Below are 26,079 nucleotides of genomic sequence, written 5' to 3' on the forward strand. Positions count from 1 at the left end.
ATTCACGGACAGGAAAATTATGTTTACAAGAAAATCCAGCAGTAAAGAAAAATCTGATTACTACTGAAATTAACTCATCATCAAGGTTCATATTTTTGGTTCAGGTTCTGAATAATTATATACCTGTATCATATAGAAATATTAACATAGTAGTTTAATATTTCCATAATAATCAGATGTACCTGCAGAGTCTGCTCTCACGGTAATGCTTGTATATTCAATAGTTTCTTCACAGATTCCTTATACTGAGACATGTTATTTTCTGTTTCACCTTCATTTTTAAGTGCAATTACAGAGTTTCTGTAATTCTTAACCACTTCAGATGCAAGAAGCTCTTCCTTAGTTACATTACTGGCATTCTCTGAGGCTTTTATTCGAAGTAGTGTATCCAAGGCATTTTTCTGAGAGCAGCTATTTTCCCAGATATACTCTTCCATGTCTTCCTCAGTCTTCTCACTCTCCCACATCTCAGTTTTCTGGAAGAAAATATACATCGCCTTAAAAACTACCGAAGACTGAAACAAAGCTACAATAATTTGAAGAAACTTATCTCTCATACCAATTTGCTTTAAAAATTACTTTTGTCGTGGAAGATATCTCCACTCCTCTAAAGTCCAAGGCTTGTAACTCAAGCCTCAAAACAGAGTTCAAAAGGCGCCTGCATGCCGTACATTTTCTGTGCACAATAAGTTTCTTTCCTCCCACTTATCAAGTTCTTTATGTATCTGGCAGATATAGCTAGACAAGTCAGAATGGGAAGAAAAGCTTACGGACTATACATAATGAATAACAAAAAACCTTGTAAAAGTAGTAATTTTAAATAACCCTAAATGCTCAAGCTTTGGAAATAATCACCTACCTATTATGTCCCTAGCATATGATTTTGGTATGTTTACATTGGCTATAAGACGCGAAGTGAGACAGCTCATACCAAGTAACCTATGATGACAGACAGCAATCCTTCACCATTTGGGAAATGTTTTAATTGTGACTCATAAGGAAAAGCACCACCAATTAATCCATTTCTTCTTCCTGCAAAACAAATCGCTCCTCAGGAGAATCTCTGTCCACGAGGTGCTAATTTTTACCTAATTGGTGTTGCAAGATTAGACAGGATCAAAAGTTGAACACATACAGAAGACATCATCCCGGTGCCTGTAAACACTTGGCTTGTGCAGTTGTTCTTTATATATTTTGTATTTGAATACTTCTCTGATTCAGGAGGCCTTCCTCTAGCTTCACAGACTGTTTAAGGGATATTTCAAATGTTATAACCTGCTATTTTTGTAGATTTAATTATATTGTACTTTTGTAAATATATATGTTTCATAGATATATTTGTATTTTTATATATTGTAGATTGTATATCTATTTGTATAATTATTTAGTATTTTACTAATGTAAACAATACATAGCATCCTTATATTATTTCAACTATACAAGAATCACAATTTGAAGTATTTCTGGTTTATTTTTGGTGGTCATGTTTTTCTTACAATTATTGTAGAAATCATGTCTAAAACAAACATATTTCTCTGGGAGGAAGTTCAAAGAAACATTATAGTAAAGCATTTACATCATATAGATTTTTTTCTTTCTTTTTTTTTTTCAAATCCCTTGACAGAGAGGGCTCTTCAGTAAATTTTCAGCTATGCTATGCAGAATCCAAATAAACCTTGCAATCACAGGAGGGTTGGGTGGTTTTGTTTGTTTCTTTGTTTGTTTGTTTTGGGGAATGTTGTTTGGTTTTCGTTTATTTTACAGTATTCTGTCCACTAGTCAACAAATTGCTGCAGTCAAACCATAATATTTAATAACCTTTAACCAAGACCCAAGATTATTTTATTTTCCCCTACAACCCTGCATGCTTGGGTCTGTCTACTTGAATTTAAAAATACTTTAACAAATGCTGCATCCTGCACCTGGTAAATGGAATCTCTTGTCTTTTAAATCTCTGAGTCCAAATGTTTAGTCAGAAACAGTGATTAACACTGCTAAAAGGCTCATATGACTGACATTAAAACCTGGACACAATACAACACAGAAGTAAAAGAACCTCATTCAATTTCTAGAGGGGTAAATAAAAAAGGATGTACTGTAGCCTGTATTGCTAAAACAGTAGCAAAACAAGTGGGTATAGTAAAGTACTCCTTGTACGTTTGAAAAATATTGCAATTCAATGTGGAGATTTAAATAGTTTTAAATTAACGACATCATCCTGTTCTAAATATCCCTTGTTTATCTGCATAATGGCTATCCAAGACATTTTTTTCCTAAACTCCAAAAGAATTTTAAAGCAAAAGCTTCTCTCACAGGGATAGGGTTTCTCAAGAGTAAGGGAATATGGGTACTGCCCCTGGTCACTCCCTGGACCAAACTCATGTTTGAAGTTCAAACAAAAGATCACTGTGAAGCTTTTAAATACCTTTAAGTTATAGCAGAGACAACAAGAACTGATTACAGTTATTACATTTATCTCTTCAGGAAAATCCTTCTCTGCACACATTAACTTATAGGATTTTGGAGATGCACGCTGATAAACAAATTAAGATTTCCCTGTCTCTTTTGAGCTATACAGAGCAAGAAGGTTTTAAAGGAGGCCAAAAGAAACTGTTAAGTATTTCATTCTTGGAATCTTTCCCAGCAGAATGGTGTATCAAAATGGATTTTAAAATAAAATCTGACTTCTGGGAAGGAGGGAGGCAGGAAGGGATTTGACAGTAGGGGGAAATTTCAAAACCCATTCCTCAGCCTTGCTACAAGAAGCCAGTATCCATTGCTGCAACGTTGGTGGCCGTGCCTCAAAATGAAAAGTTATCCTACTGTACACAGGTCCAGACATACATCACAAACAGGAAACTGAACAGAAACCAGGTTTTTGCAAACTGACTGTATTGAGTGAAACTTAAATACCTTTCCAACCAGATTTATTGCAAGAGAAAAAGTGTATCTGGAATTATATTCTCATTTGAAAAACCACCCTAGGTAGACAAGCACCCATGAACTCCGAATGGTGGAAACGTTACAAGCATTGTAGTCTCAGTTTAAAGAGTTATGAAGAAAACTAATGAGACAACGAAAGAAACTTCAAAAATGAGGTCTTCATCACTCAGAGCTTTGTTAGTTGATTATTTTTGTCCCCTGCAAATTTGAAATGTTAGTAAACACCGCAGTAAGTCTTAAAAACGAGAATAAAACTGTGAAAACTGGAATATAAGTGTGGCATTGTGCAGCATTTTTCTAGAATCCCCACTTAGTGAACAAGGTTAAAAATCAAGAACGTATGTTTCTTCAATTAATTTACTAAAAATGATTGCTTCATTCTATCACATGTAAGACAGAATCTCAGTAAGTATTAACCAGCCTGGCTGAAGATGCACTCAGCTGATAATTTCAACTGTTTCTCTTACCAAAACTTCCTATAAGAACCGCCAAAAAATAAAAATCACCAGAAAACAACTTTTCATATAAAAGTCAAAGGACATAAACCTATTACTACAGAAAACGCACAAAAGAGTGATTGTTTTTTTACACCTCCTAATGCAAATATATAGAATTATTTTTTTAGGGCTATAAACAGAATAGGGATTTGTTTCTAAGAAAATCTTTTATCTGACAGTTTAAGCCAGGATTTTGGGAGGTTTACAAGCCTTTACAGTGCTTACTCTGAAGTGCTGACACAGTATAAATACCAAAATAGTACTCTGGCCAGTGAAATTGCTTCTTACATAAAAGTACTTAACAAAAAGTTTCAATATATATTGTACCCTTAAGTACAGAAAAAAGGAAAGCATTTCACCACCTTTTTTCTTGGTGTTTTTGTGTTTGTCGTTCCCCCCCCCTCCCCAAGTTGAACTTCTGTAATTTTGCTGTCACAGCCAGGATTAGAATTGTCAGTTCTCTGGTGTTTCTTTTGGGGAAGACATTTTAACTAAATTTGTAAATGGCACACAGAAATCTTCAAGGCAATTAAAAACATGACTCGTGTTAGTCCATTTTCTCATCAATGGTTTGAACAGTTAAAAAATTAATGTTGTTTAGCAAAGACCAAGTATTTTAGTGGGATTTTTTTTTTGAGGGGAGGGAAAGTTCTTTAAGTTGCAAGTCAAATTTCAAACTCTGCATAGCCTAGAATAAATAGACTTTCTTCTTAGTACTGCATTGAAATAAAAGATACTGTGTGGTACAGTAATTACAGATTTTCAGGTAATAAATGACAGCTATGCTAGCATTTTCCAAATTACTAGGTACCTTCAAGTCAAAGAGGAGTTATCAAAACAATTACATACTTATCTCTTTGGACATATTACACCTTTGAACTGTACTATTTAGTTAGCAACTTGAAAAGAAATATCAACATAAACTTGTACACAGGCAAAACAGATTTGTATCTGAGATTTGATACAAAAAAATTTAATTCCTTGCTGATGTAGAATAGGTTAAAATACATTCTTCTGAATGAGCAGAACGTTATTTTCTAGGACACAGCAATGGCACAAGGCAGGTAAGACCTCTAGAGCGTCAAGGAAAATCAGGAGAAAGACTGTGAGGACTAAACATTCCAGTAAGGCACGAATATAAAACAGAAAAGAAGAACGAGCGGAGAAGAAAGAACAGAACTTTGCCTTAAAAAATAATATTAGATGTAAGAGATGCTCTCATACTTAATGATACTCACAGGCTTAATCTCTGGTTCTGTCACTAACTTAAGAGTCCTCAGCCATCACCATCATCTAGATCACCTCTTTCAAACACCTAATTTCTCTGGGCTGAAGTGGCTGCATGTATTTTCTGGAAAATCCAGGCTTCTGAAAGGGTCATTTGAAAGGTATTTATCCAACTCCCTTTGTTTTCTAAATGCTGATCAGATAAGATTCTGACCTCATCAAGAAAGATCAGTGATATTAAAGGTCCAAATCTTTGATGATTTTCTGTTAATTGTGTTAATATCTATGCCTCATAAGACTTCATTTGACTGCAACATTTAGACCGAAAATTAAATAGCTGTAAAAATTATATTTACACATTAAAAAGAAGCTAAAGAAGCTTTGTTTTTCCAGCAACTAGAAACATAGGGCTTAAACACAAGGTATCGCAAAAAGCCTACTACAGTCTGAAAGAGTACAAAGACAATTTTTAATGCAACCTTTTGCCTGAATGTTCATCCTTTGTGGTTCCAAGCAAGAGGTACAAAAAAAGTTTAACCTTCCTTCACTGCAATACACATTTCCTGTCAGCAAACCTCCTTCCTTTGCTTTTAAATGTTTGAATTCAGATCTTCAGAGAAAGTTTATGAAATTTAACATCTACTAAGCCACGTAGCTTTATCTTTTCTGACTCACATTAACGATGAAGACCCTTTCAAGTTGTTAGATTTTGAGCACTGATGAGTGCACAGTGAAATGTAATACATACTTCAAAATAAAGTGTATATTACAATGTTTAGAGACCACCCTTACTTCAGCCTCAGTTTGCGTTACTTAAACCATATATAATGACATACTGAGAAAGAACACTATTGTAGGAAGGGAAAAATTATATCACACTTCATTATTCTAAGATCTCAAAGTCAGCAGATTTACACTAAGCAGTCTTCAGTTATACTAAATGGTGCCCAGAGCTCTAAATCTGTCTCTCCCAGGTATATGCTCTAATCCCCAGGCTATGGCCCTCCTTTTCAGTTCATTCAATCTTGAATTTTCTTCTGCCCACGCAGAGAGTTTCAGCAAGACTTAAGAGTGTTTCTCTTCACCTCCCATTTTAATCTTACAACCCATGTGTCATAACGTTCTATGTGTTCAGAACATGAAGTTAAAGCATATTTTTGAAACCTAAGTAGCCAGAGACCTGCTTAAGTTTCAAAAGTGGACTCGTATCCTTTCACATATTTTAGGCTGACTTACAAGGCAAACTCCTACTATGAAAACTGCAAAATTCTACTGTTACGAAGTTCTACTGGCACAATCTGAAGTGATAAAAATTATGCTTACTTGTAATAGCTTAAAATGACTGTAGATGAAAAAAAGACAATACAATTTAAGTGCTAACTGAAGTCTAGAGAAAAGCTATACAATGGATTTTAGGATTATCATGAATGGTTATGTAAAAATATTCATTCAGATGCATGCATACACAGACTCCCCACCCCACCACTGCCTTGCAGTTGAGTGTTCTACTTAAAAAGGAATGCAAAAGCAATGTGGGACACTTTCGTCAAATTAATTCAAACTACACAGCTTTGGAGTTCATAGATAAATTTTAGTTAAGTCTCTAGCGTCACCGTCTGTCCATTCTTCAGTTTTTTAACTTCCCTCACCTTTCTGCTTGAACTTCCCTGCCCTTTCAAGTACTATTAACATCTACAATGCAAGCACAATGCAAAGAGATGCACCCAGAAGACCCTTTGACTATTACTGTACATATTCAGTAGCCACTTTCCACTTATCCCTATTTCTGTATTCCTTCTTCCTTACTGTTCCTTTTGAGTCTGGAATTTTTTTTATCAGACTCCCATAGCTACACAACTAGAAAAAGCAAGAGAGAGTTCAAAAGTGTGTATAGCATTACTCTACTGTTATTCTTACTACGTCAGATTAGACCTTTTACTTTAAGAAATAAAGTAAATTATTCTGGCGAACAGAAAATGCAAGGGCAACTTTTCACGTATCTTTCAAGATCTCAGCTGTGTAATGCAGAATGATATCCTCCACTCTCCATCATCTTGGATTTGTGTATGTTGAAAATCATGTGGAATTGGAGCAAGGAAAATTGGTACACCTTTTTGTAGTCTTCACTGGTTTAAAACAACTGTAAGTTATTTCCTTCTCACTCTTATCTTTTTCGGACTCCTCACCTTTATAATGACTATGAATGTTTTTCCTTACTGGAAAATTAACTTCCTACTCCACTTGTTCCTCCTTCCTGCTTTCAACTCATAACAGAACTTTACTTTTTAGTGATAAACTATTACTCTGAGCCGAGTGTAAAGAAATCGGTTTATGATCTTTTGAACCACTTGAGGGCAGCAAACTCTTACTCTTTAAAAACCACTTAATACCACAATAGTACATTCAGGTTTAGAGAGATGTTACGGCATTCAAGAAGTACCGTCATTTAAAGGTAGCAGAAATAAAACTGATTGAGCTGCTATTTAACAATCTACCTAAAATATCTCACCCTTTAATTGATTAATTCAATCCAGGCACAATCCTGGGGGATAATTTGAGAGGAATCACAGAAAAAGTCCACAGAAGGTAAGTTCAATTCTTACCAGATGGTGCAAGTCAGATACCTACTGAATACATTCTAAAAGCTAATAAAACACAAATATTTGATTAATAATCTGAAAACTATTAAACAGGAAGCAAAAGATCTCCAAGTATTTTAAAATAAGAAAATAAATGAACATTCTTAAGTTTTAAATCTGAACGTTTTAGACAACTGAACTCATGGGCCTTACATCTACCTGCATTTATCAAAACTAAGGTGCCAAATGCATCAGTCTGGGATCTTAAGATACACTTCTTGCTTCTTACGCATCTCTGTAAGTAACAAAGACTACAACTAAATTGAGCTCTCCATTAGATTTAGGCAGCCTCATTAGCTAACCTGTAATTCAAATAGGTTGAACCAAAACCACAACACGTAGACCCCTAATTTATACTGCTCCCGCTGTTCAGATCCATCTTAAGAAACAGCACGCTGTCTTACCAAGCAACTACTATCAACCCACCAATATGCTGCCAATATTTTGAACAGCTTCCCATAGTTGTTCTGCTTTACAGCATCTCATTTGAACCTGTGATAACAGAGGATGGATCAAGAACCAGAGGATGAATTAATGTGTTTCCTCCTCTCTTCCTTCACCTCCTCTATTAAAACAAATATTTTCTGCCAAAAAATAACAAGCACTATAGATTCGCTTTGCCAAAAGCAAGGGTAGCATTATCCACCACGGGAATGCATTCTAGAAGACGAAAGAAAATTGTAAGATTTCTTTCTTCAAAATAAAGGGGGTTTATTTGTTTCAATACAGATCAAATACCAACTGGTAACACTGCACTGCATTTTGGTAAATTCTAACACAATCCTGAAAGGTCTTGAGTGCCCTCAACTTTTGCAGGATTTTGCACGGTCAAATCCATTGATGGCATTTCTGTGTGAACATGAGAAGACGGGAAAGACAGTACAGTTTTAAATGCAATACTACTTTTAACTACCAATTAGTAGCAGTTATGTAGCCCAAAAGGCAACCCAGTAGTATCCCACTTCTACAAGTAATCAAATGACTTCAGCTGCTCTCTCCATTCCCAAGTCATTAATGTACCTTTTTGCACTCCTGCCACCTTTGTCAGCTTCATCTTAACTTTTATTCTGACCATCTATCAACAGTCTGACGATTCTTTTCCCCTGCCCCTCCCTCCCACAGTGTGGAAACTCTGCTTCTTCCTCTAACACTCACAAAACCAGAACAAAACAGGCATTCATTTACTCCTTTCATTAAAAAAAAAAAAAAAAAAAAAATCAAGTAAAGTTGCTCCTTCCTTTCAATTCCTTCCCTTTTTCTTATTTCCCTGTGCATTCAAAAAAGGGAGCTCGTGCACACAATTGTAAAAACCACTTGAGCTTCTTTGAAAGCTTCTCTACTCCAGGTTCAATCCTCCAACATATCTTCAAAGCCTTTCATACTTTGGCTAGTCTGTCTTCTTGCATCATCCATTGATTGACAGCAGGTTAGAGGAGACAAAAATGCTAGTCGGTGCCTTACTCTATCAACTTGCTTCCCTCGCTTTGGCTGTGGTACCTCTCAGAAACCAGTTTGCCAAATTTGACCTGGAAAACCTTTTATTAAATTTATTTAAATGCAAACAAACTCTCTTCCCCACATCACAATCCAAGAAAGAAATCCATTCTTAACAATATATTCAGCGCCTTTGGTCAGAACAATACCTGTACCAATTGTTGGTAATCCCCCCTCTTTCCTTTCTATTTTGTCTGCACACCCTTGTTGCATATTTCAACTGTAACTCCATTGCAATAAGGATTCTTGCAAACTAATTCCACCTGAGCCCTCTAATTGCAATAGCAATAGAATTAGCGAGCTGTGGATGCCCTGGGTTTTTATTGAAGCCAAGACTAGAAAAGAATACAAGAAAATTTGTAATACAGAGGCTACTGTTGACACAGTGATAAATTTTGTATTCTAAGCACACATACAAAGAGACAGATGAGCCAGAATTAAACTCTTCATACTCATTGCTTTAAGAATAACCTTCTGCTGGAAGTGCATCTCAACACAATGGAGCTTCATAGCACATAGTTCACTACATACCCAACAAAACCACAAAGAACAGTCATTCTTTTAAAAAGATTTCAGATTCCTAAACTACTTGGATGCTCTAGTTCATAACTGTAATAAAGGAATTATGCATCCCTGGCAATTAAAATATAATTACACTTGAAATTACATTTCCTGATGTATATCTGCATACAATTTTTCCTTTTATATATTCACATGCTTTCTGGTTCACATAGTTCAGTAATCCAGTTATTAACATAACTTAGAGAATCATGCCATGTTTAGAGAGATAGTAGGCAAAGTTTTCAGGATTGAGGGCAAAATTTACATGCAGCCAGCCTTCCCTTCAGTTACCAAGAATGGAACACTGCCCTCATCTTTTTATTGAATTCCATCACACACATGCATGAAAACACAGTGTGGCACTACTCCGCTGGGAAAGTCATCAAATCTTGCAATTAGTTCTGTAAACAGGATTGATATTACTGTCTATAGGGAAGGTCAGTCCCTGTCCATCCCCCTACAATACTAAAGTTCGTACAAATTAAAATAAACCATACACTGTTTGCTTATGGTTTACAAAACGTATCCAAACTATCTTTCAGCAAGTTATTAAAAGGCATTACCACTGATCATGGGGGAAAAAAAGAAAAAAAAAAAACAAACAACCACCACAAACCACAAAACAAAACATGTCACACAAAATTAAAATACATGTCTCAGGAGACCATTAATTTTTCATGGAAATCAAGGACAATTACAACTGATTGATGAACTCATCAAATATTAACATGGAAGTTGAAAGGTAATAAAAGGGCAAGAGACTTGTGCATATTCAGTACACGCTGAGCACTCACGTAGCAATATCGTATAGTCCTGTCTTCCATCACTAAGTAATGCTAGAGCAAAGGACGGATGTGGTGAATTAATAAAGTGAGCGGCGTCTAGCTCTCATCATTGCTTAATATTGGAAACTGATCTGTCATTAATTTAAGATTTGTAATGCAATGTAATGCTGTTGGGGAGAAAAATATCCATGTGGACAAAGCACTTGAAATCTAAAGTAAACATGTCTTTTAAGACGTTAGTATAAGCTGAATTTAATTTGATGCACTCTACAATTACAAAATGTATCCTTCAAGGCAACTTCCAGTGAAAGGGAAATATAAGTCACCCTCCTCATTATGTTTTTTATGTTATCACTGCAATGATCAAAATCAAGAACACTGAAATTCATAAAAATGCTAAATATGGAGATTTAATTTAAATACTATAGAACAACTGAAAACAGTAAATATGAATTTTGGTAGCTAATCAGCTACAACTTATTTAAAAGAGTACATCTATGGAAATATACTGATGATGAAGCCTTTCACTGCCCGTCTCAAACAATGTGACTAATAACATATTACATTTAAACAAAGTTATCCAAAACATAATTATGGGTTTTCAACAATAATTTCATTTCAGAGTGCTAACTTGTTTTCTGTAAAAAATAACTGTAAGATTGTTGAAGGCAATACTTATAACTGACATGATTAACCACAAAAATACAGGAGACAAGTCTGAAGAATTCACTGTAAAAGAAAGATCTGTGGTCTAGAGATATCTTATTATATTTAGAGGACTACTTAAGAACTGTAGTAAATTATCAATAAATTGGAATAGTATCTTTAATACATTTACATTGGACATTTCACATGTATAACCCTTTAAGAAAACAACCTATTGGGAAAAATTCCAAATACATCATATCCTGAATGACTTTAGAAAAGTTTATGTTATACTTGCTTTGATAGAATTATTTATCTAAAGAGTTACAATAACTTTATGTATTTTTCAGGACACTAACTCTGATGCAATGAAATCCTAAAACTAACAGAAGGTGAGGAGGATGTCCCTTTTCTGAGCAAAAGGGAGCTCAGAAAAGCAGCCTAAGTCCTCACTCCTTCCAGCCTGAGACAAGATTTGTGAGAGGGCATTTAAGAAGCAGAATACTTCGAAATTACAGCCATGGTTTACCGCAGCTGAGGAAGAACCCAAGAAAAGACAATTTCTAAGTAACAGAAAGGAGTCTGGAATCAGGCAAAATGTAGATACTGCACTGTGTTAGTCTTCAAAGCTTTAAAGTCAGTAACACTCCCTTCTGCTTTTTTGGAATAGACTTGTTTTCATCTTTAAACATGGTCACTGTTAAAAATGCATAGATAACAGGGGATAATCACAGAGTACACCATTTTTCTGGATGCACTCAATTCATATTTGAATACTGTGCATAGGCAGCCCAGCATACCAGCCCGCTGCCAAACTAAAGGTATGTTTAGGAATCCTTGAGAACTAAGGTGTTTTCTGCTAGGCTCGGGGTCAGTTTTAGGCTCATTGTTGTAAGAAACAAAGTATTGGGAAAGAATCTCTTTTTAAGGTGAAAAACTAGAGAACTTCTGAAAAGAGGCAAACTATGTATCCAAACAACAAAATAGCACTTGTGAAGTTAAAAAAATGCACTCGAAGTTGACTGGGGAATAAGATTCAAACATAAGCAACTTATCTTGGTTGAATTTGAAGAAAAGTGAGGTGGAAGAGGAAAAGAATCTAAGATAATTTACTTTAGTCTGCGCACAGTCATGGAACTTTTTGTAAGGTACGAGAGAGCGCGTTAGTGTGCATTCATTAGAGAGTGCGAGTTACTCACACACAATTGCTTACCCAAGATTCATGGTACAAAACTGTGAGGAGGTGTATGCCATAATCATAGTTCTGTCTTCTGAGCGGACACCTGAAAATTCACAAACAAAGCTGGTCTTTTTGAAATCAAGCCACTGTAATACCCTTTTGAATAGAATGTTAAACTTACCATCAAAATTCCTAATTTGTAATGTAGGGAATCTTAGGGAAATGTGTGTTTGATTCACATGCGTTTCTGAATTACACGCAATCAAGAATAACATCATGAAAGCATGAGTATTAAGAACATGGAAGAGTGGGCATCTGCAAGTCAGCAGGAAAATGTCCATAATGCAAGAATTTACACATCTTCAGGAAACATTAAAAAATTCTTTGCCCTCTGTGCCAAAGTGGAATGCAACATACTTTAGTCCGAACTCCCTTATTTTTTTTTTTTCCCCAGACCTGAAGGGAAGAGAATGACTGGTGAAAACAGCCATGAAATACAGTTCAGAACAAAAGATCGAGCCAACAATTTAACAAGAAAAGTCTAAGTCAATGTAGCTGTAAGTCAAAAGAGGATCCCAGTAAAATTTGTTGTGATAAGACACAGTCCTGCAGAGAGCGTATTTCTTAAAACTAGTCATCAAAACCTTCTGCTGAGAATTTAATGACATTAATCTCTTCCTCATGCGGATCACCCATAACCGCCTGTCTCTTTCTCACACTTACCTCGTCCTGCAGGCTCCTTCATCCCCCTTTTTGATGCAGAACAAATTGAATCATGTGAGACTACATCTGAGACACTAAAAACACTTATCTGAATGACTATGGACTATGACTATTCTAGTAAATAAACTTTAAAAAGGACTCAAGCTTTTGACGCATATTTCTTCCACACTGAAAGAGCCTCAATTTAAAAGTAATCTAAATATCAGCCTGGAAAATCCTGTATTAAAGAAATCGATACCACTCAGAGTTTAGGCCTTAGAATTTACTAAAAATAAAAGTGAAATATCAACAGGCACATTAGGAGTTTCTTTTGGAACACAGCATGAAAACATTCACAGATGCTCTACAGGGTAAGGTCCTTTCAGCTATCCTAATGTTTTAGCCACAAAGTAAGTCTGACTAGGGAAATGAAAACTGTTGGAAGCACAAGTGGTCCCAGTAAACTACCCAGATTTCCAAGTCTAGTCAAAAAAGATACGCACAATTTTATTCATTTTGTATTTATTTTATGTAGAAATAGAACAGTATTTCCTACTGAAGGACAGGAAATTTAAGAGGGGAAAATAATTTCTAATAAAAACATGCAAACAGAGAAGACTACCAATAACGTTTTTCCTACCACTGAAAGCAGCTGTGAATTAAAGTGTATTGTGAATTTAGGAATACACATGTATTCTCTTAAACTCTTCAGAATTCAACACAGAAAATACGTTTCTCCCATGCAGCCTTCTGAACATAACTGTAAATAACTACAGTGATTTTTTTTTTACATCTAGAACATCAAAACACTGAGAAATGTCTGGTCACCGATGTTCCCATTTTTCTTGCCTGAAACTCTTCAGATCATTGTTAAAACTAACAGAACCCATTTGGGAAACATGATGACTACTTTAAAATAACAAATGAGACTTCTAAATACAGAGCTTCAATAACTAGCAGTATTTAACAAATATTAGGGTTGACCTTAGGTGATTTGTCTATTACAATTTTAACAGTTCATAACAAGAGTACTAGTATGTTTATCATAAGTCAGATTTTAGCCTTAAAAATATAATAATCTACTAAGACAACAATTGATATTACTGGAAGACACCCAACCCTTTCTATACTGTGACCATTGCTACAGGCATTTTTTTTTTTTTTTCCTTCTTGTAATCGTACCTGTCCGTTGTAATTGTGAGCGTATCTGTATCCTTACAGTACCGTTCTCCTACAAGTTTAATGAGCTTCTTCTTTGCATGGTCATCCAAATTCAGGTTAGAAAGTTTAACCTTCAAGTACAAGAGAAAATACTTTTAATTACTTGAATAAATCCAATATATTGGTTATATATTGCACCCTGAAAATATTTTGAGATAGTTAGACACATCTTTTATCAATAATTAAAAGTATAGCTATTAAGTATGCATTTGCAGAATTTCTCCTGATTTTATCATGTCAGGAGTCTTAACACAAGGCAAGTATAATCTGAATATTCAAACAATAAATTTCTTTTCATCCAAATACCAAAGGGGCTGGGGGAGAGTTTTCTACTCAAACTTTTTTTTAGAGGAAAAAAGAGCTGTCAGTTTAGTTTTTAGCTGTATTTCATATTCATGTGTACTTCGTATGGAAAAATAAATCTTTTTTTAGATCTTTGTTTTCAAATACAGATCAGTAAGGTTAATACTAAGATACATCAAAGATATTTATGACAAGCATCTAAAAGAGGAGGAAAGACATCAATTCAAGAGACATCAAATCAGAATTCTCAAAGTCTTTACTGGCAGATTAATAGAAGTATGCAAAGATGCACACAGATAACAATATAATGGACCAGAACTGTCCGATCTCACATAATTGATCAAACAATAGTGTGAATAGCTTGTCTTCTGTTTCAATACCAGAAAACGCACAAACATAAGATATACAACAAATAACCAGGATTCATTCAAAACCGAAACTCTACGAGTTAGTCTGAAGCTAGTATCTATGCGCAATAACAAGTACAAAAAGTAAAGCAAGCTGGTTTTAGCAGTCTGTTTACGCAATAGGAAGTAAGAAGGCTGTGAACCTTAACAGTCTAAAGATATATGGTGTTGGAAACCTAAGTTTCTATTAAGTGAGAGTTGCTGAGGAATATTAAACACATGAAGACATAATAGTAGCCTCTTACTGATTTGTCCACTGTTTGTTTTTCCTCTATATTCTTTCTACTGCGTCACTGCTGTACTAAGGAACTGTTTAAAAATCAAGAAACCTGCATCAGAAAAACTAAAAAAAGTTGAATGACTAAAAGAAATTAGAAGCTCCAATAAATATCAGGAAAAAAAAGTACTACCTGAAAAGAAAAACCCTACTACTAAAAACAGAAAACTGAAGTACTAAATCTAAATATGACAAGGGAGGAGACAACAGGGTTTCAATACTGAAACTTCTAATCTTGAAAAAAACCCTAACCAGTCACTGCTCCACAGATTACATGAAAAATGTCTCCTTTTTAAGGAATTATATGCTCATTTAGTATGCATGCCTGCAATACTGGTAAGCAGGAGCTCACTTAGCTTTGTTCCCTAGCTCACATTTTGTCAAGTCTAATTCTAACAGACCTATCAGGTGCATCCAGTCTTTAAGGCAATGGTCAAGCTGCAAAAAACCCCTCTATTCTTAGTGCAGCCTAAAATGACCATGAACAATAACTTTTGAAGTCACGATACTTCCAAGGTCCCTACACACACAGCAACCTTAGCGCGCAGTGCCCTTCGTACAGTGCAGCTACGTAGTCTTCAATCAGTGGTGACAAAAAAAAAGGAGCTATGAGAAGGTGGGCCTGCCCCAGCTTTGCTGAGAAGCTGCACCTAAGCTGAGGCACTCAGCCTCAGTCTCTGAGCCACAACGCAGCTATGTCTCTGCCTAGCCATGGCCCACACTGACCCAATCCTGACAAACAGCCTTGAATTCCTGGCTTGACCTCACCTACTGCATCACTATGGATTGGCTTGACAACCACCAGACTGTTGACTGATCCTAGTTACTGTCACCAGACCTAATCCTGATCCACTGACTCGTCTTCCCCTTTGACCTCAAACTTGCCTTATCATTATGAACTTGTCAGGTGATTACTGGGCTGCTGGATGGACGGGGTCACTATTACCAGACCTGTCTTGCGCACCTTGCTCATGTAGCAGCTGTGCCCTTTTTCGGGAGGTCATTATCCCTGCCTGCTTTACTGCCCCTGGATCGCCTTCCCTTACAGGACAGCCTACCCTCACTGCTGCCTGGCAATGCTCACCCAAATTGATGAGAAACACCTTCTTGTAAAACACATTTCCTTAATGCTGTCTTTCTCTAACGCTCACAGAAAGAAAGAATGCTCCAAACTCTAAAGGGTTTCAGACACATCTCTCTGGCAAGCGTACAACTGCTAGTGCATGTAAGCACTTTATGACCATGACTAAACTTAATGGGATACTCCAGCCCAGATGTTCGGCATTAGATTGCTTTAACCAACAACACAAAACGATTTCACTGAGTAGTACTTCTTGCACTGTCTTAAAAGGATGGCATTATCATAGTTGTATCATTCTGCCTTCCTACAGTGTGATCATCTGAAATTTACTGTTAGAGAGCTATGATTTTATTCCACATGCCTTGCTTTTCCTATAAAAAATAAAATGCTATCTGGTCTGTTTCCTGTCTTACAGGATCACAAAAAATATGTTGTTCTTACTAATCCAAAGTCACTTTAAGGTGACAAATATTTATATGGGTACTTGCTGCAAAATGGGATAGCAATTGGACAGCTTATAATTGTTAGCTGGAATGCTGCAGACTATTTTATGTTGAATTTTGGAAAAGTTAGAGCTCCATGAAGAATGACAGTTGATTTTAAAAAAAAGTCTCATTTTACATCCTGTAGTACTATGTTGTCTGGCACAATGTGGACAATTCCACTTGGGAATAGACTAGGATAAATTTAATGACAAGAAATACTGTCACTAGGCTACAAGAGATGAATTATTAATTAATTATTAATAATAACATTAATAATTAATATTTAAAAGGTTTAACTTTTAAACAATATTTAAAAAAGGAAATCTTATCATGACGATCCCCTAGAGAGCTTATCATAGTCTGTAATACAGTGCACAGTAAATGCTCTCTCATTGATACAAACTCAGCCGCTATCTGACCCAGTGCCATGTGCTTTCACCTTTAAATCTTCTCTTCCCCCTCTCTAGGCAGATTTTGTTGTCAGAGGATTAATCAGAGAAAGAATTTATTAATGAAGTTGAGGATCAAAACACCAGTAACTGAAAAAGCATATGGATAATTGTTCCACTTTTGTCTCCCCCTCCAACCCCTCCTTTTTTTAATATACATGCATAATACATATCCACATAATGCCTTACAAGTACCAAGGCCAGTTAACATTAGTGGACAGATTTAGGTAGGATAATACAGACATGCTTATTTGTGTATCATTTTGAATTATCCTCTCCACTGCAGCACAGCTGACCCCTAGTCCAACAGCTTGTGCCTCAACAGCCATATCTAACAGAAGGCATTTATAGCTCACAATGTTTTACATGATTTAGAAAGCAAGGAATTTACATACACTTACCACCTGCTGTTTTTAGTGGCAGGAGATTCAAGGCTGTTTGAGCAGCTGAGCTCTTCCCCCTACCTGTGACACCATGCCCAGCACTGACCTGCAAACATCAGTATTACTCCATCCGAGACAACTGAATATGGGAGCAAGGGGGTTCCAGTGTGTGCCTCCTCCTGCATACATTCACAACCCAGCATGAAGTCAGGGGCTTTTATTTTCACAGATACACTCCATTTCCTTTTATTTCTAATGCATACAAATTTGTGAAAACTTTGTGAAAAAAGGTCAGACTGGAAAACTCCTGAGCTCCCTTTCAACCTCAAGTATCCCATGACCCTATGATCAGAAGGCTGCTGCCCCTGCCATGTAACACACCGATGCCTGGAGGCCTGCCAAGTCAATACTTACTAATTGTGTCGCATTCATATGGCCTAGCTTTCAATACTTGTGCACTTCTAGGGTCTATAAATTAGCAATGAGAGAGCCTAAGCAAGATGCTGAGTACAAAGGCACTTACAGACTTTTCTACAAGAAGATTCTTCAGAAGGTACACCATTTTGTTTGTATCGGAGGTTAGTCTTCATTTATAACTACATATCCATAACCTCACAATCTCAGTTCTAACATGCTGCAATATACTTAAGGAAATCCACTGCTTTTTATTCAGACATTCAGTAAACCATTTCCCTTATAACCTTACAACATATCATACTTGCACATGTTTTTAGAAGAAAGGCAAGCATTTGGGTTTTTGAAACAGAGGCTGTTTACGAAAAATACTACTTACTCTTAAAGTCACCACTCTTGCTTTGGGATTACGAATAGATGTCCCTGCAGAAACATAATCTACTGTTTCAATTTCAATAGGAAAATGCCGTTCACATTTCTCATCACTGTCCAAAGCACTTGGCCATTCAGTGCAGAAATCTGTATAAGAAAGAGAAAACACTCCAAGTAATAGCTGTTGTTTTTTTCTTTTTTCAAATTTATTGCAATATATCTTTTTAAAAGTACTATTTGTAGAAACCATACTCATTTAGATAATGGCAGGGTCTCTGCTAGACTTGCTCCAGTATTTCAATGTCTTTCTTTGCACTGGGTTCCCCAAAACACGATACAGTACTCCACATGCAGTCTCACAATCGCCAAATACAATCACAGAATGGGTTGGGGTGGAAGGGACCTTCAAAGATCTCCTAGTCCAACCACCCTGCCATGGGCAGGGACATCTTTCGCTAGATCAGGCTGTTCAAAGCCCCATCCAACTTGGCCTTGAATACTTCCAATTACGGGGCATCCACAGCTTCTCTGAGCAAGCTCTTCCAGTGTCTCACCACCCTCATAGTAAAATAATGTCCTCCTTATGTCCAATCTAAATGTCTACCCTCTTCCAGTTTAAAACTGTTGCCCCTTGTACTGTCACTACAGGCCCTGGTGTGGCTGGTGCACCCGCCCTGATGAAGACCGGGGCTTTCTGACCGTTGAAACATAGCGGCCGCCGATTCCTGTCGCGCCCTTACTGTGACTGTTGCCACGTACGCAGCCGCCGGCAGATGGAGCCCTCAGCCAACAGGAACGGGCATGACCACCCCTGACCACCTCCTTGGAGCAGTGGGTCTGCAGCTGGGGGCTCTCCCCTTGGGTCGGGATGCCGCCCAAGGCAACTCCTCCCGGTTGAGAGCCCTTGCCTTGCTAGGCGAGTGATTGCGCATCTTGGGCCATCATTCTAAAGCTTAAGAATTCTTAGGTCAGCTGTGTAGTATTAATTCCCATCGGCATCCTGAACCTGTGGTTACTAACATTCCTCAGAGTACCAAAACACTTTTGATCAGAATAAATATTATTTTGGGTTACATCACCTACCTAATTTGACTTTGTGCACCTCTGTGACACCTGGTAAAAAGTCTCTCCCCATCTTTCTTTTAAGTCCCCTTTATATATTGAGAAGTGACAATAAGGTCCCCTAAGAGCCTTCTCTTCTCCAGGCTGAACAACCCCAAGCCTCTCAGCCTTTCTTCACAGGAGAGGTGTTCCAGCCCTCTGGTCACTTGTGCAGCCCTTCTCTAACAGGTCCACGTCTGTCTTGTACTGGGGACCCCCGAACTGGATGCAATACTCCATAGAGGGGAAAGAATGAATTTCCTGGATGTGGTGGCTACACTCTTGTTAATGCAACCCAGTATGCCGTTAGCCTTCCTTGCCACAAGGGCACACTGCTGCCTCATGTTCAACTTTCAAATACCTACCAGGCTCCACATGGCCTTTTCTGCAAAGCTTCTTTCTAGCTCTTTGCCCCCCTCCCCATGCCCCCCACCTGTACTGCTGCACAGGTTATTCCATCCCAGATGCAGGACTTTGCAGTTGGCTTTGTTTAACTTCATGAGGGTCCCTGCAGCGGATTTTTTCCTGCCTGTTGACACCCCTCTGAATGGCAGCTCGGCTCTCCAGCCTATCACTTGTTCCCCCCAGTTTGTTATTATCTGAAGACCTGCTGAGGTTGCACTCTCTACCATTATGCAGGTTGTTATAAAGCATGTTTTCACATGCTTGGAAATGGCTTCCATGAAAGTTTGCTTCATAATCTTCCAGGGAATGTGGCGAGGCCGACTGATGCAGTTCCCTGTATCTTCTTTCTTGCCCTTCTTGAAGATGGTCATACAAAAATCTCCTGTTCCTCCTGGGTAGTCTTTACCTGCTTCCACTTTCTGTGTACTTTGTTTTTGCATCTCAGGTCACTCAGGAGTTTCCTGCAGACCCATGCTGTCCTTCTGCCATACTTGCTCAACTTTCTGCACACTGGACCATTCTTGCTCTTTCAAGGAGGCTGAACTTAAACATCCACCAGCTCTCCTGGGCCACTTTGCTCCCCAGGAGAGTACCCTGTAAGATCTGCCAAGCAGATTCCTGAATAAACCAAAATCACTCTCCTGAAGTCCAGTCTCTAGTTCTACTGTCTGTCTTTCTCACTTCTCTCAGGATTTTAAACACCACAGTTTCATGACCACTGTTACCAAGGATGGCCCTAACCTTCACCTACTTGACCAGTTCTTCCTTGTTTGTGAACAACAAATCCAACAGAGCACGCCTCCTTGTCAACTCATCAATCGTCTGAATCAAGAAATTGCCTTTAATACACTACTTGCATTCCTCACTTCTCTCAAGATCTTAAACTCCACAATCTTCTTTTCACAACCAAGAATGCCAGCAACTTTGACATCTCCAACCAGTTCTTCCATACTTGCGAGTAGCACGTGCAACACAGCACCTTCCCATGGACAGCTTGTCCAGCAACTGCATCAAGAAATTATCTGCAACGCACTCCAAAAATCTCCTAGATTGCTTCTATCGCATCCTGTTACCCTTCCAGTAGATGTTGAGGTGGCTGCAGTTCCCCATGAAAACCAAAGCTTGCAGTTGCGAGGCTTTTTTCTGATGTTTTCTGATCCACTTCCTCTTCTTAACCAGGCAGTCTGTGGCAGATATCCACCAACAACTTTTTTCAGCTTCTCCTCTGATCCCTGCTCTTAAACTCTCAACCAGCTTGCTACACATCTAATAGCAAAGCTCTGCATCTGAGCTGTTCTTTTGGGTACAGGTCAGCTCCTCTGCATCAACCCTGCCTACACCTCAGTCATGTAAGCCTTCTCTCTGCATTTCTGTGACTCCTCAGACTTCTAATTCCTCCTGTTTCCTGTGCTATGTGCATTTGTATAACACAAGACAGGCCTCTTATCTCTTATCATATAGGCTGAGGGGAGACCTTATCACTCTCTACAACTACCTGAAAGGAGATTGTAACGAAGTGGGTGTCCATCTCTGTTCCCAAGTAACAAGTGATAGGACAAGAGGAAACAGCCTCAAGTTGTGCCAGGGAACGTTTAGATCAGTATTAGGAAAAATTTCTTCACTGAAAGGGTTGTCAAGCACTGGAACAGGCTGCCCAGGGAAGTGGTTGAGTCTCCATCCCTGGAGGTATTTAAAAGATGTGTAGACCTGGCGCTTAGGTACATGGTTTAGTGGTGGACTTGGTAGTGCTAGATTAACGGTTGGACTTGATGATCTTCGAATCATTTAGGTTGGAAAAGACCCCTATGATTCTATGTCCTCCCTGTCCCCTCATGCCTTACTTCTCTTTGGGCTAGCCTCCTCATTAGGTTCTCCTTGTTGGCTTGCTGGCTGGCAGAGATGCTCTTGGTCTTCATTAGATCCTGCATCTCCCCAGACGACTTTGCTCTCACAGAAGGTTTCATTTATTAATAGCATTTTTTTTTTTAAATGCATGCCAGAATTAAACCTCCTTTAATCAGCAGAAATAATCATGCCAGAAATAAACCCTGGTTTAATCACAGATAATCTTCTGTGAACTGAGTCACATTCATCACTCATATTCCTTAAAACACTAAACCATAAGTTCTCCAGTACAAGCAGGGCCTAATAGAAAGGTAAAATTAAAGTCTTACTGGTGTGCTGAAAAAGATGTATCTGCCTACTACCTGTATGACTCATTGCAGCAACAAGAAAGCATACAATACTAGACAAAGCCTGACAAATAACCAGCTTCAGAGGTGGACCATGTCTCACCTTCTACTTCATCACACACAATTACATTTTGCATTGTGTTAAAACTCCAAGAGAGATGTTTCTTAAAAACAGAAAAAAGCAAAAACGCAACAAAACCACACAAAACCTCACCTTTAAGAGCTGCACAGTGTTTCTTAATTGCAGGAGGAGTAAGATGCAGAAAATTGGGAATCTGAAACAGACATATTAAGAGTTACCAAAATAATAGCTTTTTGTCTGGTCATAAATCTGATTACACTTTTAACATTTGTTAAGGTAGTACAATAGGCTTAATAAAATATTCAGACAAGATGACTCTTCTGAAGTCTGATTTAGCAGACTGAAGTTAAGCCCCATTAAAAAAGTCATATGCATGATAATCCTAAAAAAGTGTCCTGATTTGGTTTGTTACTTACATTTGTATTTGTGACCATTTAATTTAGACATTAAATAGAATATTATCCTATTTAATCATAGAAAACAGTACCCAACACAAATATTTCAATCAAAGCAGTGCAGTCTTAGTGAATAATAATTTTGAAAGTTACCACACACCAATGGAATGCGTCTTACCTTTATAAGTTCTAAGTTGCCTTCTTTTGGTGGAGGTACTCCTCTCTTCACGGGGTAACCCATTCGAATTGGGAGAGGCACAGAGGCAGGTTTAAACGCAGCTGCTGTTGGATAAACACTGCTCCAGTCCTGATCAACAGTCATCTTCTCAGTTCTGGGAAGTGCATGCTAATAAATTGAAAATTATAGAAGTTTGATGGGAGATATGCTGTTTTGTGAGACAAAGCAGGAGCAACACACACAACCAGTTATTTCAGGAATAAACTCCCACAGCTAGAAATTTCAAGACATATTTACATCAAAAGTTAGTGTTCATTTGTAAAGGAGTTTTTAAAAGATAGCCTTTCAAAGCTTGGGTAGCAGGCCTTTCCCAATCTTCAATTGCATTTTATTTCAGAATGCTTAGAAAGAAGAACTTACCATCTTCTTGTGGTGTGATAAATCAGCAGGAGGAGGAAGGGGAAATCAAACCTGTATTTAATTGCAAACACTATTTCCTAAAGTGCCTAAGCATTTGGTGAGGGACAAAAAAAATGAGTTTTAAAATTCTGGAATTCTGAAAGTCTGAACAAGTTCTTATTAAAAGAAATAGGTATTAATAACTCTGAAATTACTTGCTAAAGAAATTCCAGTATAGGAACAACGTATTACTATATTGCAGAAATAGCTTATATCCTCCAATAACTGACCAAGTTTTCAGTCAAATGCTTAAAAAAAAAAAAAAAAATCAAGTCACTGTTTCTTTCCCCAAAACCTTAATTTTTAATTCAGACAGGTAAAAGACAAATGGATATATGCAGTCAGCTGGTCTGACTGCTTTGGTGTATCATTAAATCTGCTTTTGGAAGTTAAACAAAAATTTAATACATACCAGGTCCACTTTTACTACTTGCCTTGAAAAATCATAACACATAACATCCTACTTTTGAAATTTATGTGTGGAATAAATAAGAAAATTCTCAGTGATTAAATTTTCAGATATCAGTTTTAATTCTACTGTGCAAGAACAATTTCACTTATGTACAATATCAGATTTTTTAATTATGCCATAAAGCAATGACCATGAATCCTGTAAACTCATACTGAAAACAACATTAAAATGTCTGGTTTTATTTTAAATGCAACTTTAAGTTACTTTTAAGACCTGCAGTACATGGTATCAATACAAGCTGTTAGCTTGTTATTGTTAATGTTTTTGCCTTTATGAGAACACAGACTGAAAACAGCTGGGAGATTAAAGAAGCCAGGTGCTGGTTCTGGAATAGTCACAGTGAATTGTTTCACCAGGTTTTGACTGCAGAAGGCATTCCTGTACAAACTGTTAAGACATATAGCTTAGAAAACTTTCTCAAACACCTCTGAGTTAACTGCAAATAGTTTCAGTACTTACTGATCTTGTGAATTGTGGTGTCCTGTCTCTTCTCCTTGTTGAAGCTGAAAGAAAAAGAAACATTTTTCAATACAAACTATTACATGGTTTTGTGGAAAAAAAATACAGTGTAATCTTCTATGCTTTTTTTTCTTTTAGAAAGACAATACACTAATACTTCCCAGTCCTTACATGGAAGAAGGGGAAGATCAGATACTCATACTGCAGATTGCTCATTTATTTTTTGAAACTTAAGATTAAAAAAAAGTTTGGAAGCCATTTCGTCTGGGTTTATCCTAGAAACACGTTAACAATAATTTAGCGGTTACATGCCTAAATGCATTTTGCTAGCATCATTTATTCCAGCTTGATGCAAGAGGAAAGAGAAATTAGATGAGTTGACAGTACACTTTTGCCTTCGTAACTGTGCTTCCTCTTCTCTTTTCCACACAGCTGTTAAGTCACAAATCACTCTCCACCAGCAGTACAAAACAGCTAAACCTAACAGTTCACGGTTACCAAAAGGAGAATCCCATGGCTGCATGCCTTCCTTCTGACAGCACATCTTCACACCCTGTTCTGTGCCACTGTCAAGCTCATCAACCACTGTATAAACAGTTCGCACATCGAACTGTTTTTCTTCTTGAGCTGGGGATGAGGAACAAACTGATGGGTTTGTTTTCTGCTATTTTACCATGTTGATCTGGCTTACTGAGCAGTCTAAGAGAAGATGCAACAGAAAGTGAAAGGGTTTACTCCCTTTTAGCAGGCCTGAGCCATCATTTGGCTCAACCTTTTAGCCAACTGACTTCAGCTGGAGCTGTGGTAAGGGACTCATAGGGATGCATGAAAATACCACATACCACTAGATTTTCAATCTAAACAAAGATCTTCACTTTCTTGTCTTCATTTCTTCCCCCTCCTCAAACTGTCATTTAATCACTTTCAATGCCCCCCCCCCAAAAAACACCAAAACAATGTGGCCTTTATAATATTCAGACACATGAAGGTGAATCTGATGACATTTATTTTCAATTGTCCTGTTTGAGCTCGGGATTTTTTTGTTTGTTTGCTTTTTAATTGTTGCCACATTACAATACAGTATATACTTAGCAAAAAACACCGAATGGGTTTTAGGAGTGGGTGTTTGGGTTCTATTTGCCTCATTCATTTGTCTTACAGCCCTATCCCGCATAAGCCTTGGAAAAACCTGCGAACGTCACAGTTCTTTTGTTTTCCTTACTTAAGTATTTTATGGATCCAATTCCGTGCTTCCTCTTCTTGTTATATAAAAATTGAAACCGAAGAATACATATGGGGCTCTGCAACAGCTAATACACAGCGTTCTTTTGTCCCTCGATTTGCCATTTTTGTGCTGCTTTCACAGACACACTTCATTCATACCAATCATTATTTCTGTTACAAACATCTACAATTTCAGGTCAGGCCACCTTTCAGTCCTGCCATGGGCTGTAATATTAGACATCACTTAAAGGCCCTTTCAGCAACCTAGCCTGCTCCTGAATCTGTTGGTGACAAATGCCCACCCAGCCTTGGGAAAAATGTTGGTACAACCCTGACCAACAGCTTGCATTTGCAGCCTGAACAGCTCAGCTTGAGGCCAGGCACGACATCAAACGTTTAACATGAGTACGCACCCCTTGGGAAACAATGAAATTCTCATTTGGAATACCTAAAACCAGCAATGCACTGCAAGTCCACTGTAATCCTGAGCTGAAATGTCTAGCAAATGCCAATTTGCTCACTTCTTTCTTCAGGCTACTCACAGTATTTACGCTGATAAAATCTGTATCCTACACTGTAAAGATGGTTTTTTTTAGATTTTTTATTATTATTATTTTTACCAAAAGCTCTTCAGCAAACAGATGCAAAACTAAACATCTTTTTCAGAGCGGCCCGAAGGGAGGAGGGCAGGGGCCTGACCTCCCCGCCCGCTCCCAGGCCACCCCAGCCCCCGGACGGCTGCACGCCTGCCCCCGCCACCACCGCAGAGCGGGCCGGGCCGCCCTCACCTTCCCTCTGCTGGCCTTCCCTGCTGCTCACTGCCGGCACGGAGGAGTAAGCCGCGCCCCCGACGAGGCGCTCCACCACGACCCTGCCGCAGCACCGGGAGAGCACGGCCCAGTAACCCCCACCGGCCAGCACCGCCCCACCGACGGGCGCCATCTTCGAGACCTGCCTCGACCAACCTCCCGGCAGGACGGAAGCCGGCTGGGGCCAAGCCGGTTGGAAAGGCGAAGAGCCGCCGTTCCCCGCCCACAAGCGGGGAGC

General features: G+C 38.0%; 1 protein-coding gene across 1 annotated transcript; it reads right to left on the reverse strand.

The window, feature by feature from the left end:
* On the reverse strand, positions 1-26,079 carry MRPS35 (mitochondrial ribosomal protein S35). Its single transcript, XM_082308832.1, has 8 exons — positions 25,821-26,079; positions 23,809-23,852; positions 22,419-22,586; positions 21,978-22,038; positions 18,073-18,212; positions 13,856-13,965; positions 12,005-12,074; positions 1-476 (listed from the first exon to the last, which is right to left on the reverse strand). Exons 1-8 carry the CDS (start codon positions 25,972-25,974, stop codon positions 198-200), a joined length of 1,026 nt encoding a protein of 341 aa, XP_082164958.1. The 5' UTR covers positions 25,975-26,079; the 3' UTR covers positions 1-197.

The sequence above is a fragment of the Platalea leucorodia genome, assembly GCF_965183815.1.
Source record: "Platalea leucorodia genome assembly, chromosome: 4".
Lineage (NCBI taxonomy): Eukaryota > Metazoa > Chordata > Aves > Pelecaniformes > Threskiornithidae > Platalea > Platalea leucorodia.